Genomic DNA, 13,300 nt, shown 5'->3' on the forward strand with positions numbered 1-13,300 from the left:
GGAGAGGCCGGAGAGGAAGAAAGCGCCATTGACAGACGGGCAAACACCAGGCAGCCCCTGTCCCCCTCTCTCTCCATTGTCTCCGAGTGCTAGACGTCAGCAAACGACAGGAATCTGGAGAGAGGGAAGACATGGAGAAAAGAGAGAGCAAAGAGTCGGGGCTTTGTTTGGGCCGCTGGCCTCAGACCCCGTGAAAGTGCAGGGGAGAGGAGAGAGAGAGAGGGGTGAGGGATGGGGATGTAGGAGAGAGCACTGGACTGACCTCGCTACAGGATCCCCCATCATCCCCTCCTCCTCCTCCACTGTAAAGACACAGAAACGGGCCGAGACTGCCTCCCACCACCCTCCATGTGATATTTACATATGAGCAGTGATCACATACAGAGCCACTGCAGATGGTCATGATTCCCTGTCACACAGCCCCGCTCGCGCCTACATGCCAAGCGTTGATTAGCTTTCCCTCTTATTTCAATCACATCACAGTGAGGGTGTAATCTAACCCATTACATTCATCAGAGTGTATATAGCTGCACGGAGATTTCAAATTCGCCCCAAGATGCCCATTGTTTACCGCAATTAATTCGCAGAATACTGTACAGTGCAGGTGGCTCTCGCCTGTGTTTTTCTTCCACTTCAAAAGATAATGCGCGTCATTTGTTTCAATGAGCGAAAAAAATTGAGAGAAATGGCCCGGGGGGGGGTGTGTGGAGAGGAGGAATGGGCCGGGCCGGGCCTGGGCGAGGGGTGTGGTTGGGTATAAACCAGGGGACAGTGGGTTTTCTGTTGTTGTCCCCTTTTGAAGCCCTCTGCCCCGGCGTCCTGCACCCCTCCACTCTCTCTCTTTCTCTCTCCTCCTTCCACTCACACTTCTTCCAGAGTGGGACTCTTCTTCGACTGACTCCTGTCAGGTCTGCAGCATCAGTCTTTTGGGAGCTCCGTAGAAGCCAGAAACCATGCTGACGTTTTTGGCGCTGGCGTCGGTTGTCCTCCTGGGAATAGGTAACAAGAACGAATGAATCTTCTTTGAACTTTTGTTAAGTTTGTATTGTGATGATTGAGGTGTCACAGGAGCCCACATTGAATTTCATCTATTGAAGGTAAAGATGTGGAAATCATCTTTCCACTGATGGGGTTAAAGGTTAAATAGGGATATGATGAAGAGGGCTTTTTCTGTGTCTTCCTCTTCTTCAGTGCTCACCTGAAAACTGTTGGAAATGTCATATCTCCCTCTGTGCTGGCTTACTATTCCAGCACTTTAATCAATATCTTGATATTTAGTTATTGATTTATTTAAAGCAACACCTGTAGAGGCTATTGTTCATCCTCGGGGGCATAATGATAAATGGCCCACGCACAACAGGCTTGTCTCTGCTTGTCCTATACAGCAGGCAACTCTAAGCTTGCTAAGTTAAAGAGCACTAATATTATGACTTTTAAAATGAGGGTTGGCAGAGTTTTCACTCTCGAGTAGACGGCTTTTCTCTGCTCAACTCCTGTCAGATATTTGCAGTTTTTGTCAGACTTTTAATTAAAAATGTCAGCCGTGATTTCATTGACAAGTTGTGTGGGGGCTGGCAGCGCTAACGGCGTTCATTCAAGGACGCTCGCAGTGGAAGCTATGAACTTTACTCTCTGCGTGTTAAAACAGCCAGAAACTCCAGAGCACTGAGGGGCATTCGTGTGAATGTAGCTGTGAGAATACTGTGACTCACGGTGGTCCATTCACACGTTTGAAGTGAAACTGAACAATACAAAAATGATGTTGTTCCGGCTAAAGAGTGACAGTAGTGTGCAGCTCTCAGGAGCTTTGGTGGTTGTTTGAGATGCTGAGTGCATTTGCGAGGGAAGTAAAACATTGATTTTGCAGCCAAAACCAAATTAACATCGATCATTAAATATTATTCAAGCATAAACAGTGCACATGATTAAGCCAACATAATCCATATTAATGGAGAAAATGATGTTCCCCTTTGACTTTTAGAGACTTGCACCAATATTCCAGTAATAATCCAAATGTTTACTGAGTGCATGTCTGAGTCGATGGTGGAGCTGACACCACTAAATGTGCAGCTTAACAATGTGCGTCCGGGCTCATGGTAAAGTAGATTTATTTGACTGATTTCAAGGCGAAAACTCATAAATGGTAATGTGAGTGATGCTAAGTATGTGTCGTGATTACAGTAGGGGCTGAAAAACGTTCGGTACAGTGTATTTATATTTTCATGTCTGCTCATGTAGACAACTGTGCATTCATGGTCACAAACTTCTTCAACAAAATGCTCTTGCAGGTAATAATTCTGGTCATTCTCTGCCACAAATTGTGGTCAGACTATGTAGTAAAGGCAACACTTGAGGCAATAGTAAACCCAAAACATGCTTAACACCTGCAATATTTTGATTTTGTGTGGACGGGTGTGTTTAATAGTGAACTAACTATGTCCACCTGCTTTGTGTGTCCCAGTGCCTGAGCAGTCCCAGGCCATAGTGATTTACACCGGCTGGGAGCGCCACGCCTTGGTGGGCTCTGACGTTCGGCTGTCCTGTTCCTTCTTCTCCTGGCGCTGGACCTCAGAGGACGTCACCTTCTCCTGGACATACAGGCCCGACGGCTCCCGGGACAGCATCTCTGTAATGCACAAATCCACACACACACACACACACACAAAGTATAGGTTGCACTTTGATAAGTGTGATAATACACAGGGTTACTAACGTCTTATCAGGTCACAACACTGTTTTCTGTCACAATCAAGCAACCTGCACAGCACTGGGAAATCGCTAGAAAAATTCGAACATTACTCTCATCCGTGATGAAATTATCATCAAGGGCACTTAATGTAAAAAGTTCATGTTTTTGGTTCGCTCCCACGCTCTCATCAGCATTGGTTTCAGTAGGAGCAGGCAGCTGTTTTCAGAGAAGCTCAGATAAACCCACAGTACAGTACAGTACCCCACCTGTCCTGTGGAACAGTGAAGATAGTGGAGCATTTAGCATCATGCATACCAGAGCAGTACCCCCCCCCCCCCTTTCCTTTTGTCTTTTTCTTAGATGAAATTCTGATATTATACACTCCCCCCTCACATTCAAGAAGCAACAAATAAATGTCTAACAAGGAAATACAAAAACGTTCTTTGCAGCAACAGGACATGCAGACTCTCCAAACAATGGCTACATCTTCTGCCAAAAGGCTTTTTTGTTTCCAGCATCTCCGCCCCTACCAGGCACCAAGAGGAGCGAAAATTAAGTCAGAGGAGGAGGGTGATGCACTGATGTCACATGGCATGATTTCTCCCTGAAACTATACAAAAAAAATGCCACTTTGTGCATGTTGGGGTCTCAGGACTTTAAAATTCCTTTTTTTTTTGAGGAAACTTTAGAGCAATCATCAGAAAAGAATCCTGATTTAATCTGACAAGCACATGACTGAATATCTAAAATGTCATCACACACTCAAACGACAGGCCTGCTCTGCTTATTCCGACACACAAGTACATTATTCATGTGTCAACTTAAAGGAAACAACAAGCACGCAGGAACTTTGCCTCCTAATCCTCCCGCTCCTCTTGCTGCCTCACCTGCCTCCTGCTCTTTAATTTCACTCTCCCTGCCCTTATCGCCCTGCCATCTCTCTAATCTCTCTATCTCCCCATCCTGACTGCGCCTCCCTCTGTCCACCTCCCTTAATCTCCTCCTCCACAGCCCTACCTTCTTTGTCCCTCCCCTCCTCTCCCATTATCTCCTCCCCTCACCTCCTTCTCTTTCATCTGTCTCCTGCTGTGCCCTCACTTTTGAAACTAGATTTCTCTTCTCTTTTTTTTCCACCTCCCCCCCCTCTTATCTTCTGTCGCTCATTTCTCTACCCGCCCGGACAGATTTACAGTTTCATGTGTCTATCTGTTTTCACGGTGCGTTTGTCCTTTTCTCCTATTTGATTTCTGATGTTCGTATCACGTGAAAGGCGGTGTGTACTTCACGGATGGCTTGAGAATGTGTTTCACGGGCCTCAAACCTTCAATTAGAGAAGTGCTGAAAATTAATAGTTTTACCAAAATATCAACCAAAATTCGACCTTGACCTTGTGGAGGTTTACCCCAGTTATACCCTTCTGCTTATTTAGCCTCCTTTAGGTTTTAGCTTGGCTGCCATTGTGAAGGTCTTTTTGGTAGGGCTGGGAGTAAAATGTGTTAGTACCAGTGCTGACCGCCTGCAACACCTCACTTTCATCATGATATAAATGTAACACTAAACATGTTTTCCTGCTGAACTCAAGCAAAAATTCCAAATATCACATGATGTCTAAACACAAGCAGGCACACAAGAACTAGAAATATTTTGACTTAATGCAGCTCCAGACAATATTTTTAATTAGCAGCGGATCAAATGAGTGTACCCGACTCTGTAGTTTCCCTCAGCTTTAAGAAGAGTTTAGCACCTTTCAGCTCATTATTTTAGTTTTCAGGCCTTCAGCTTTAGACTTTTTGTTTCTAGGGGGGAAAGAAAACGCCCACTGGACACGACCGGTCCAAGACCAAATGGCAGACAAATAAAGTTAGAGACTAACAAGTGACCATAGTGAAGCGTTTAGCATCTAAAAAGCCAGATATTTCCCTTCAGGAGATTGTTGAGACCAAAAAAAGGGCTAACAGAGTGAATGTCAGACAGAAAAATGGTTCCAAATGAATGCTTATGTTGCCCCACAGCAGTGTCTGAATAAGAAACTATTTGCTAACAAGTTTGGTCAAAGAGCAAGTAAGCAAGATTCCCAGTGCGACCAGATTTGATCTCAACCTTTAGAATTTGACAGGTTTCAGTACTCAGTGCTACAGACACATTTCATGATGCCCCGTTGTAATTGTTGCTGCAGACTAAACCTGTTCATGCTACAGCATGTGACAACCTATGAGCCTCCACAAAAAAGACATTTGCCTCAAATGCAGAGTACCTCTGTGTGGAAATCGCACAAAACGGTCAAATGCAGCAGTCACTCTGGACTAAATTCATGTCCTGTCTGTCCTTTACAGATCTTCCATTACACTGGTGGTGCCCCCTATCTGGACAACAAGGGCCCGTTCAGGGACCGGTTGGAGTTTGTGGGGAACCCGGGCCGCCGTGATGGCTCCATCGTGATCAAGAACCTGGAATTCAGCGACAACGGCACCTTCACCTGCGACGCCAAGAACCCCCCTGACATAGTGGGCCGGCCCTCCAGCGTCCGCCTGCTGGTCTTTGAGAAGGGTGAGATGGGAGAGGGTTACAGTGGGTCCTGTGGGGCCTCCTCAGCTAAATCAAATTCCCCCAGTATGTAAAGTCTAATGCCTGCATTGTCTTACATCTGTGTCTGCTCATTAGCCTTCCACTGAGCCCATATGGCGCATTTTAGTGAATTTTCTTCGTCAGAAGCCAACTGTTCTCAATTGTTGTTGTAATCATTCCAAACTCTGAAATTAATCTCAATTTGCGCTGTGCATCAGACTAAAGCGAGTACTGTGTTCAGACCAGTCGTTGCACCGCCTCGTTTAGAATTCCTTGCACCTTCCGTTAAATGAAATCAATTACAATTTTATCTCTTTCTCTATTTGAGATTGCTATCACAGCCTCCCTTTCGCTTCTTTTCTCCACCACCTCCTCGACTTCTCTGCCCGTTTCTCTCCTCTTTTCCCCTTTTCCTTTGTCTTCTGCTGTCTCGTCCCTTCCCCCACCGTCTCCCTCAATGCTTCTATCCCTGCTCTCACCTTCATCCCACCCTATCTCCTCATCTCCTTCTCTGCCTCTAATATACTTGTATTCGTCATCTTTCATTCAACCTTTGTTACTTTTTTTTTTATCCTTTTCTATTTTCTATTTATCCTTTTTTCTATCTCTCATTACCTTTCCCTCTAGATTCGTTTGTTCCTTGCCTTCCTCTCCTGTTTGTTTCCTCCCTCCTATGACAACACTCTTCTTCTGCTCTCTGCTTCATGGTTTATCTTTGTTCATGCCACATTTTTTTCCTCTGAACTCTCCCAACTTCTGTCTGTCAGTTGCTTTCATCTCTTTCTGCTTGTTATCCTTTTATTCTCCGCATCCTCGTCCTCTGCTCCATCTTCTAACTGTCCTCTCGTTTTCTTCCTTTTCCTCTCCTCTGCTCACAGTGCCCATCCAGGCTGGCGTGATCACAGGAGCCATCATCGGGGTGGTCCTGGGCCTGCTGGTGCTCATTGTGGTCATCTACTACCTGATGAGGTTCCTGGTGGCGCGCCGTGTCTTCAGCCTCAGTGTCAGGTCAGTGACCGGCCTGTGGCCGACGGCGTTCTGCCTGTCGGGTCTGTGCCAGGGACTGGAGCTGAGGCCGGAGCCCATCCCTGGCACCGACACCTGTGTGGCCAAGCTGGCATAGCTGCCGCACCACAATTTGATTTGGTTAGGTGTGCGAGGTTTAGATTTGAAGTTAGTCAGCTGGAAAGAGACAGATAATGATCTCTCATTTCGATTTAATCTAAAAGCAAGATGATTAAAGGTGCTGAAGTGGTCTCTGAGTGGATAATCCACTAGATCACGAAGATGATGCATCCATCATTTTGCTTATACGTATCCAATCTTACGAGATCTTAACCTGGGGGCTGTGCTTGAGACAGGGTAGTAGATTAAGTTGATGTTCTCTTCATGATGGCTGCCAGGCAATGCTGCCCTGTGACCACTGGAGGGAGAGATAGATTCGACATCCTGACATTGTCTTTCTTTTGTCCCCTCCAGCAAACATGGCAAGAAAAAGAAAGAGGGATCACAGCAGAGACAGGCAAGTTCCCTCCTCTCCTTCCTCCACATCCCCTCTTCTTTGTCCTCCTCCTGTGCCTCCTCTCCTCACACACTCCGTCACATGCACACATCCAGTTGACTCCGAACGCAACAGTCTGATTTTCTGTCATGTTCTGGCGCTAAGCAGCAAGATGACGTCCTTTTGGAGAGATTACAATAGCATTCAGTGTTTGGATATTTGTTGGGCTCAGAAAACTTGTCTGTTCCGTTACCATGGACACATCAAACATGACAGTGCATAACTGCACAGTTTCATAATCGCATTCCCCCAATGCTGGGCCAAGCAGCTCCATTGTGTCCGCACAGTTAGCCGGCTCCTCCTCGAAGCAACATATCAACAAGAAATAACATGTCATTCAAACCTTGCCCAGCAAACACTAATAACAGTGTTCAAGCTGTTAGAATTCTAGTGCCGCCTCAGCGTTTGAGGTGCTTTAAAGCCTGTACTGTTCCTCCTCTCTCTGTCATGGCCCTCAGCCCTCCTTCAGCTCCCTCAGGGGGGCCAAACAGCATGGTGCAAGTAAACAGCCACGGGGCAAAAATCAAACCAGCGACTGTGAAATGGCCGAGGCCATGTCACGGCCCTAATGGTATTGCTGTATTGAATGGGGACTGTGATTTGCTCGCAGTGGGGAAAATGGACGGGAGCAGCTGATTTTGCTCACTGGGAGTCAAATGAAAATCACTGGGCCTATTATGGTCTTTGCTGTTATCAGTGGTTTTACACTGCTGCACGCCAAGGATTTGGGGTATTTTTTTTCCTCTATTCCTCATGGGAGTGTGATAGCCTCAAGTGGTGGATTAATCAGACATTTTGGTGGCTTGTATTCTTTTGTGAATACAAGGCGCCAAGGCAAGTTCTGTTTGATTACTCTGTAGTAATGTGAGGGCTGGATGGTTACAGGGGTGTATTGTAATTGACTGTACGCCTTGCATGCTGATAATGCAAAAGGGCAAGTCGAGGGACTTGAATTCAAGGCGTTTTCCAAAATCAAAAACCAGCTCAGAAACAAGAGACACTGAAAGATATCAAGAAGCGGAAGATCAAAGGTGTTATTGTGACAGCGAGCCTTTTAGCCGCAGGTATAAACTAATGTGAAGTCGAGGCAGCGGTGGAGACCGCGGGCTTCTGCCGGCAGTTAGGAGTCATGTGCCATCTTGCCCCTGTGGCTCAAACCTAGGGGGCCACACCAGCGCGTGCAAACCCTTCCTCCTATCTCAAACAAGGGCTGTCCCTGGAGCCCCTCTTCCTCCCTCTGTCTTCTTCTCTCCTTTCTACTGTCGTGTGATTGTCAGGTTACTCTTGAGCTGCAGTCAGTTGCTCTCAAGTGCCTGCGGCGGGTGACAGTGCATATATGAATAAATAACTCGCCGCCAAAAGGACACTGAAATATTTGACAATGTTGTCATTTACAGTTACTCCCCTGCAAGTCTTGGCTGGGAAGAAAAAATATACAGCAAAAACAGATATTCCATCTGAGCTCACACTCCCTCATTCTTTTTTTTTTTTGCTCGGAGCTGATCCCCCTCTTTAAGCTCTGCCGCACACAGAGGACTCGTGGGATTTTATAGTGCGCTCATAAGTGGTTGTTTGATCAAAATGCCCTTATTAGGAGGCTCTGCTGACACAACACAATTTTGTATCAGCCTCACCATCTTCGTTACTTTCTCTTTGCTGGGCTTGCACAACAAATCTCCAAAAGGCTGTGGGTGAGGGAGTGAATGGGGGAGCGAGCGAGACAGAGAGACAAAGGAGCCCTGTGGTGTGTGCTACTCCCCATTAGGTGGAGTCGTGGGAGAGGAGTTTACCCCGCAGCCACACACATACGAAAGCTCGCAGGAGTGAACACACATACACGTACTGTACTGGAATGATAATTGAGTGCACTCGGTATCGATCTGAGCTCACACACACACACACACACACACGCACAACCCACCCATTCTTGATTCTATCCCCCAATTGCCTCCCCTCCTCACTTCACTCCACTTCACTCCCTCCCTCGCTCTCTCATTCACATTCCTTTTATCCGGTCCCCTGTCTCCCTCTCTTCAGTCGCATCCTCCTCCTCCTCCTTCTCCTCCCCTCCTCTCCCCATCTCCTGCCTCTCTGTGCCTCTGACTTCCTTGCTGACCATGAGAAGCATCTATCTGTCTGTAATTCCCCCTCTCCCCTTCCCTTTTTACTCCCTCTCTCACTCTGTCGATCCTCCCTCACCTTCCTCCCCATCACCCACCACCTCACTCCCCCTCCAGTTCTCTCTCATCCCCCCCCCACAGGTCTTCTGGGTTCTGATCAGCTTCGGTTCTGGACAGAAAATCACTACCTCTCACTCTTCATCTGCCTCTCAATCTCCCTGCTCACCTGTCAGCGTCTCTTTTCAGTATGCAGCAGGGGATGCAGCCACTTACCTACCTATCTACCTCCCCACCAGTGTCTCCTGTTTTGCCACTGTACCCATATTTCCTTTGAAGTGTGTGCAGCCCCTGTAACAAGGGTGGTTCTGCTTTCTGCCTAAGCAGGCTCGAGTGTGTTTATGAGGCAGCCCTGTCATTAGCGTGGGAGCTCTGCAATACATTGCGCCAAAAACTGAGCCTTACCGTGGGATGCATAATGATAAACAATACAATGATGTATGAGAGAATGTAAGTATGATCGAAAGTAATGACACCGCACGGGCTGCGCAGCTGCCCCGTCGAGCCGGATGGTAGCTGCAGCGTGCACCTCGATTGCTGTCTTATCAGAGTGCTTGCTGCTTTTGCACGGTCCATAATTAACGATGATACATTTTCTAATGCAATCAGTGGGGTATTATTAGCCGAACCTTCAGTGGGTAGAAGCAGCCTCTAGTGTGCCTTCCACCGTTGACTAACCTCTGATGTATTAGAGGAAGTATTTCAGACTTCAGATGGAGCAATGCTTACTCTTCACTTTGTCTGTCCTCAGTAACACTTTACAACAGCATGCTGTGGTTCAACCTGTGGAGGAGTATTACAAGGACACAGTGTTGTGAAAACAATTACATACTGTAAGAGTGAAGTTTCATTAAGCTCTATCAAAGCATTGTCATGCACTTGTGTTAGTTTTCAAAAGGTTAACTCACAGGTTAATGCACTAGCATACAGCTATTGTAAAGTTAAGTGTTACCTTGACCTCATCTCCGCTCTGTCCAGTCCTTCCTGATGGATCTGTCGTGCTCAAGTGAAGCCTCGCTTTACTTCCTTTTTCCGCCTCTTCTATTTCCTTTTATAGATTTCTCCTCAGAGATGTTTTTAGACTCTGCATAGACAATATACAGGATGAGTGGGAATGAATGGGAGCATTATGTAAGTGCTAGTTAGGTGAATTAGTGGCAGCTGATGCTTTTTTAAAAAGAATATCACATCGCCGTTCAGGCAGGTTCAACCCTGACCAAGGCTGCAGCAAAATGATCTGGAAGATTTATAATTAAAAACTGTAAACCTTAATTAGTGATTTGATGTCCTAATCATATGATTTGTAAATAACTGGTTAATTTCCATGTTCCCTTCTCTAAGTGTGACAGGGCACTGTGCCTTGAAGCGAACTAGCCTTTAGAAATGTAATTTTAGGTGTTGTGTATGTTGTTAAATTACATAACTATGTAACTAAGTTACATAACTGTTGTTTCAAAAGCCTTTTAACGACCACATTTTGTTGTGTTGCATGTTCTAACTGCACACTGAAACTATTGTCGTTCCAAATGATCTTTAAAGTTAAAATGTAACCTGTCTAAAAGGTCTTTAGACAGTTATGTTAAAACTGTACACAGTTTTAACATTTTCATCTGCAAATTGCAACTTTCAGCTCATCACAATGACGAGAGCGACCCCGAGGGGAAAAAAACACGGTCAAATTAAAAGATCTCAGATATCTAAGCTAAATCCCTTTAAGAACCCAGTCTGCTGAATTTTGTGTGAGTGTGTGTGTGTTATTGATCAATTGTCACTCAGTTGTCACAGGTGTTTGGAGCCTGCCTGCCACTGTGTCCCATCCTAACGCATGGTTACCTGTTTTGTCACCCCCTTACAGCTCTGGACACCGCCCCCCCTCACTTGCTACCCCCTCCCCTAAAAGGACTGTCTCTCTACCTCCTCACCCCTACCTGTCTCTCTCTGTATGTTTGACTCTCACTCCTCCTCCTAAATGTGTTTTTCTCTCCTCTTCACACAGCTCCACCCATCCTGCTAACCCCATCTCTCATCCTCTCACGTCTGACGCTCCCATCTCACCCTCCCTCCCTTCCTCCTCACCCTCTCTCTCTCTCTCTCTCTCTCTCTCTCTCTCTCTGTCTCCCTCACACTCCTTTCCTCCTGAAGTGACTCTCCTCCCCTGTTCTCCCCCCGACCCCCTCTCCCTCCTCCCCCACAGGGCCCCGTGCCTCCCGCCGACCCCTCCAAGGTGAAGGCGGCCGCCTCGGAAAAGAAGAAGCAGGAGTCACGCAAGGATAAGAAATAGGATACGGGGAGGGGCTGGGGCGGGCTCGCCGGCCGGCTGCTCCAGTCCGTACGCCAGGCGGTGGCAAGGTCCCAGCCCCAGCAGCAGCAGCAGCGAACCATAGTCAGAAAGATGGGGGGAGGAGGGGAGGATGGCTCAGGGCGGGTGCTGATGACCATTGAGCTGGAGATGACCCGCAAAAATGGCGAGGAGGGGCCCGGTGGTGAGGGAGGGACAGGGAGGCCCAAACTGCTCGGTCTCCTCTCCCACCTCGCCAACCAGCTTACCTTCAAATAAAAGACCAATGGGGAGGCGGGGGAGGCCCAGGGAGGGAGGACTTTTTGAGGATAAGAGAGTGGGATGTCTGTTGGGGATACAGCAGGAGAGTTAAATCACAAACCTTTCTTTACACCCACCATAACGCCAACCTGGGTCCCTGAATAAATGAGTCAAATCATATCAGCTCTTGTCACAGGCTGATGACTGTAGACACAGCTATATGGGCCGAGATCTAAGATGTCGTGATAATCTCTTACACCAGCCGGCACCCCGAGTACTTGTGTCAGGTCATAAGATATGCCATTTGAAGCGAGACCCTACGACGGCTGGGTTTGATAACAAAATCTAAAAAGCTGCTCCCTGGGTTTTGCCTTTCTGGTTCCTTTCATTGTGATCGCATCCACCGAAAAAGCTCTCTCCAAGTGCGTCTGATACGCATCACGAACCCCAAGCTGCGGGGACAAGCCAATTTGCTTTTTTTTTTTTTCGGAGGTGCCGTGTCAAACTCTAACTTTCTCCCCTCACACTGATCTTCATTCTTTTCCCTCTCCTATCCCATTTCTTCCTCTTTCACTGTGAATTTCCTGACTTTTCTTGTTAATTCAAATTACAGAAGTGATTTATATGCTAACTGCTCTATCCTGTTTCTCTTCTCACTTCCCTTCCCTCTTTTCTTCCTTTTCTTTCTCTATAGATAAAGGTCTGACTTCTTCATGACTGCCTCCACTCCTCTAGTCTGCTCCCTCCTTTTCTGCCCAGCCTGATGCAACTCCCATTATTTCCCATTATCTCCACTCTTTCAAGGCAGCACTGGCTGTAAGAATAGTCCTACTATATCAGTGGCAACAGTGTCAAATAATTTTTACAACTTCTCATCGAAGACCCTGTATGCAGTCATTGGGCAAACTGTAAAACTGTTTAAGACCTAACTACGCACATAACATCCTTAAGAGGAACCCGAAAGACATCCCTCTGTGTTTAGAGTCCCCTGAATCTTCCCCCTTAATGTTTACGACTCAATCACATACACTGAGCTGAGCTGTGAGTGCTCTCCGGACTTCAGATAGAGAAAAAGGCAGACGGAGGAGGAGAGGAGAGTGATAGTGGGAGAGAAATATGATTCCTGCTCTCAGCCGGCGTAGATAGAGGTTCAAGCCCTGGAGCTCGGGGTGATTCAATCCTCTCACATTTGAGCTAATGGAGGTTGTCGCCATGTCCCTGCCCTGGCTAAAGGGGGCTATTTCTGGCCCTATAAGAGCGTACGGGCTTACAGTAACAGCTGCACATTTTTCAGCCAGCAGGGTAAGGGGGCAGGGTGGGTAGGGGGGAGAAAGAGGCGTGCAGGGCGGGTGGGGTTGCGCCTGCTGTGCTGTTTGCTCCTGAGTGCATGAGGCAGTCCGCTGTTGACTCGACGGCCGGCGACTGACAACTTGGAATGACGTCACGGCTCCCGAGGGCTGGCGGATGTGCTCAGGAGTCTGACAAAAGGGCTTACCAGGAAGAGGTGCAGCTCTTGAGTTATTTTAGGTCCAGTTAATCTGCCCGCACATTTCTCCTCGCCAACTCAGGCCTAATTATTTTAGCACGTGCTGGTAACGAGATATCTTCTCTCTCCATCTCCCTCCCTGCCTCCTCTGCTGTCTTCACTCTTCTGTTATTTGCTCTTCATCTCTGCTCCCATCTTGGGATTCATCTCCTCCCACCAAACCCTGTTTCGTTCTCTCTGTCCTTACGTCTTTGGCTTCCTTTATCTCTCCCTCTTCCTGTCA

General features: G+C 47.2%; 1 protein-coding gene across 1 annotated transcript; it reads left to right on the forward strand.

Moving 5' to 3' along the window:
- Positions 1-811: 811 nt before the first annotated feature.
- On the forward strand, positions 812-12,833 carry mpz (myelin protein zero). Its single transcript, XM_070844543.1, has 6 exons — positions 812-999; positions 2,462-2,628; positions 5,023-5,236; positions 6,133-6,262; positions 6,734-6,776; positions 11,187-12,833. Exons 1-6 carry the CDS (start codon positions 954-956, stop codon positions 11,271-11,273), a joined length of 687 nt encoding a protein of 228 aa, XP_070700644.1. The 5' UTR covers positions 812-953; the 3' UTR covers positions 11,274-12,833.
- Positions 12,834-13,300: the final 467 nt, after the last annotated feature.

Source organism: Pempheris klunzingeri, chromosome 15 (genome assembly GCF_042242105.1).
Source record: "Pempheris klunzingeri isolate RE-2024b chromosome 15, fPemKlu1.hap1, whole genome shotgun sequence".
In the NCBI taxonomy this organism is placed as follows: Eukaryota; Metazoa; Chordata; class Actinopteri; order Acropomatiformes; family Pempheridae; genus Pempheris; species Pempheris klunzingeri.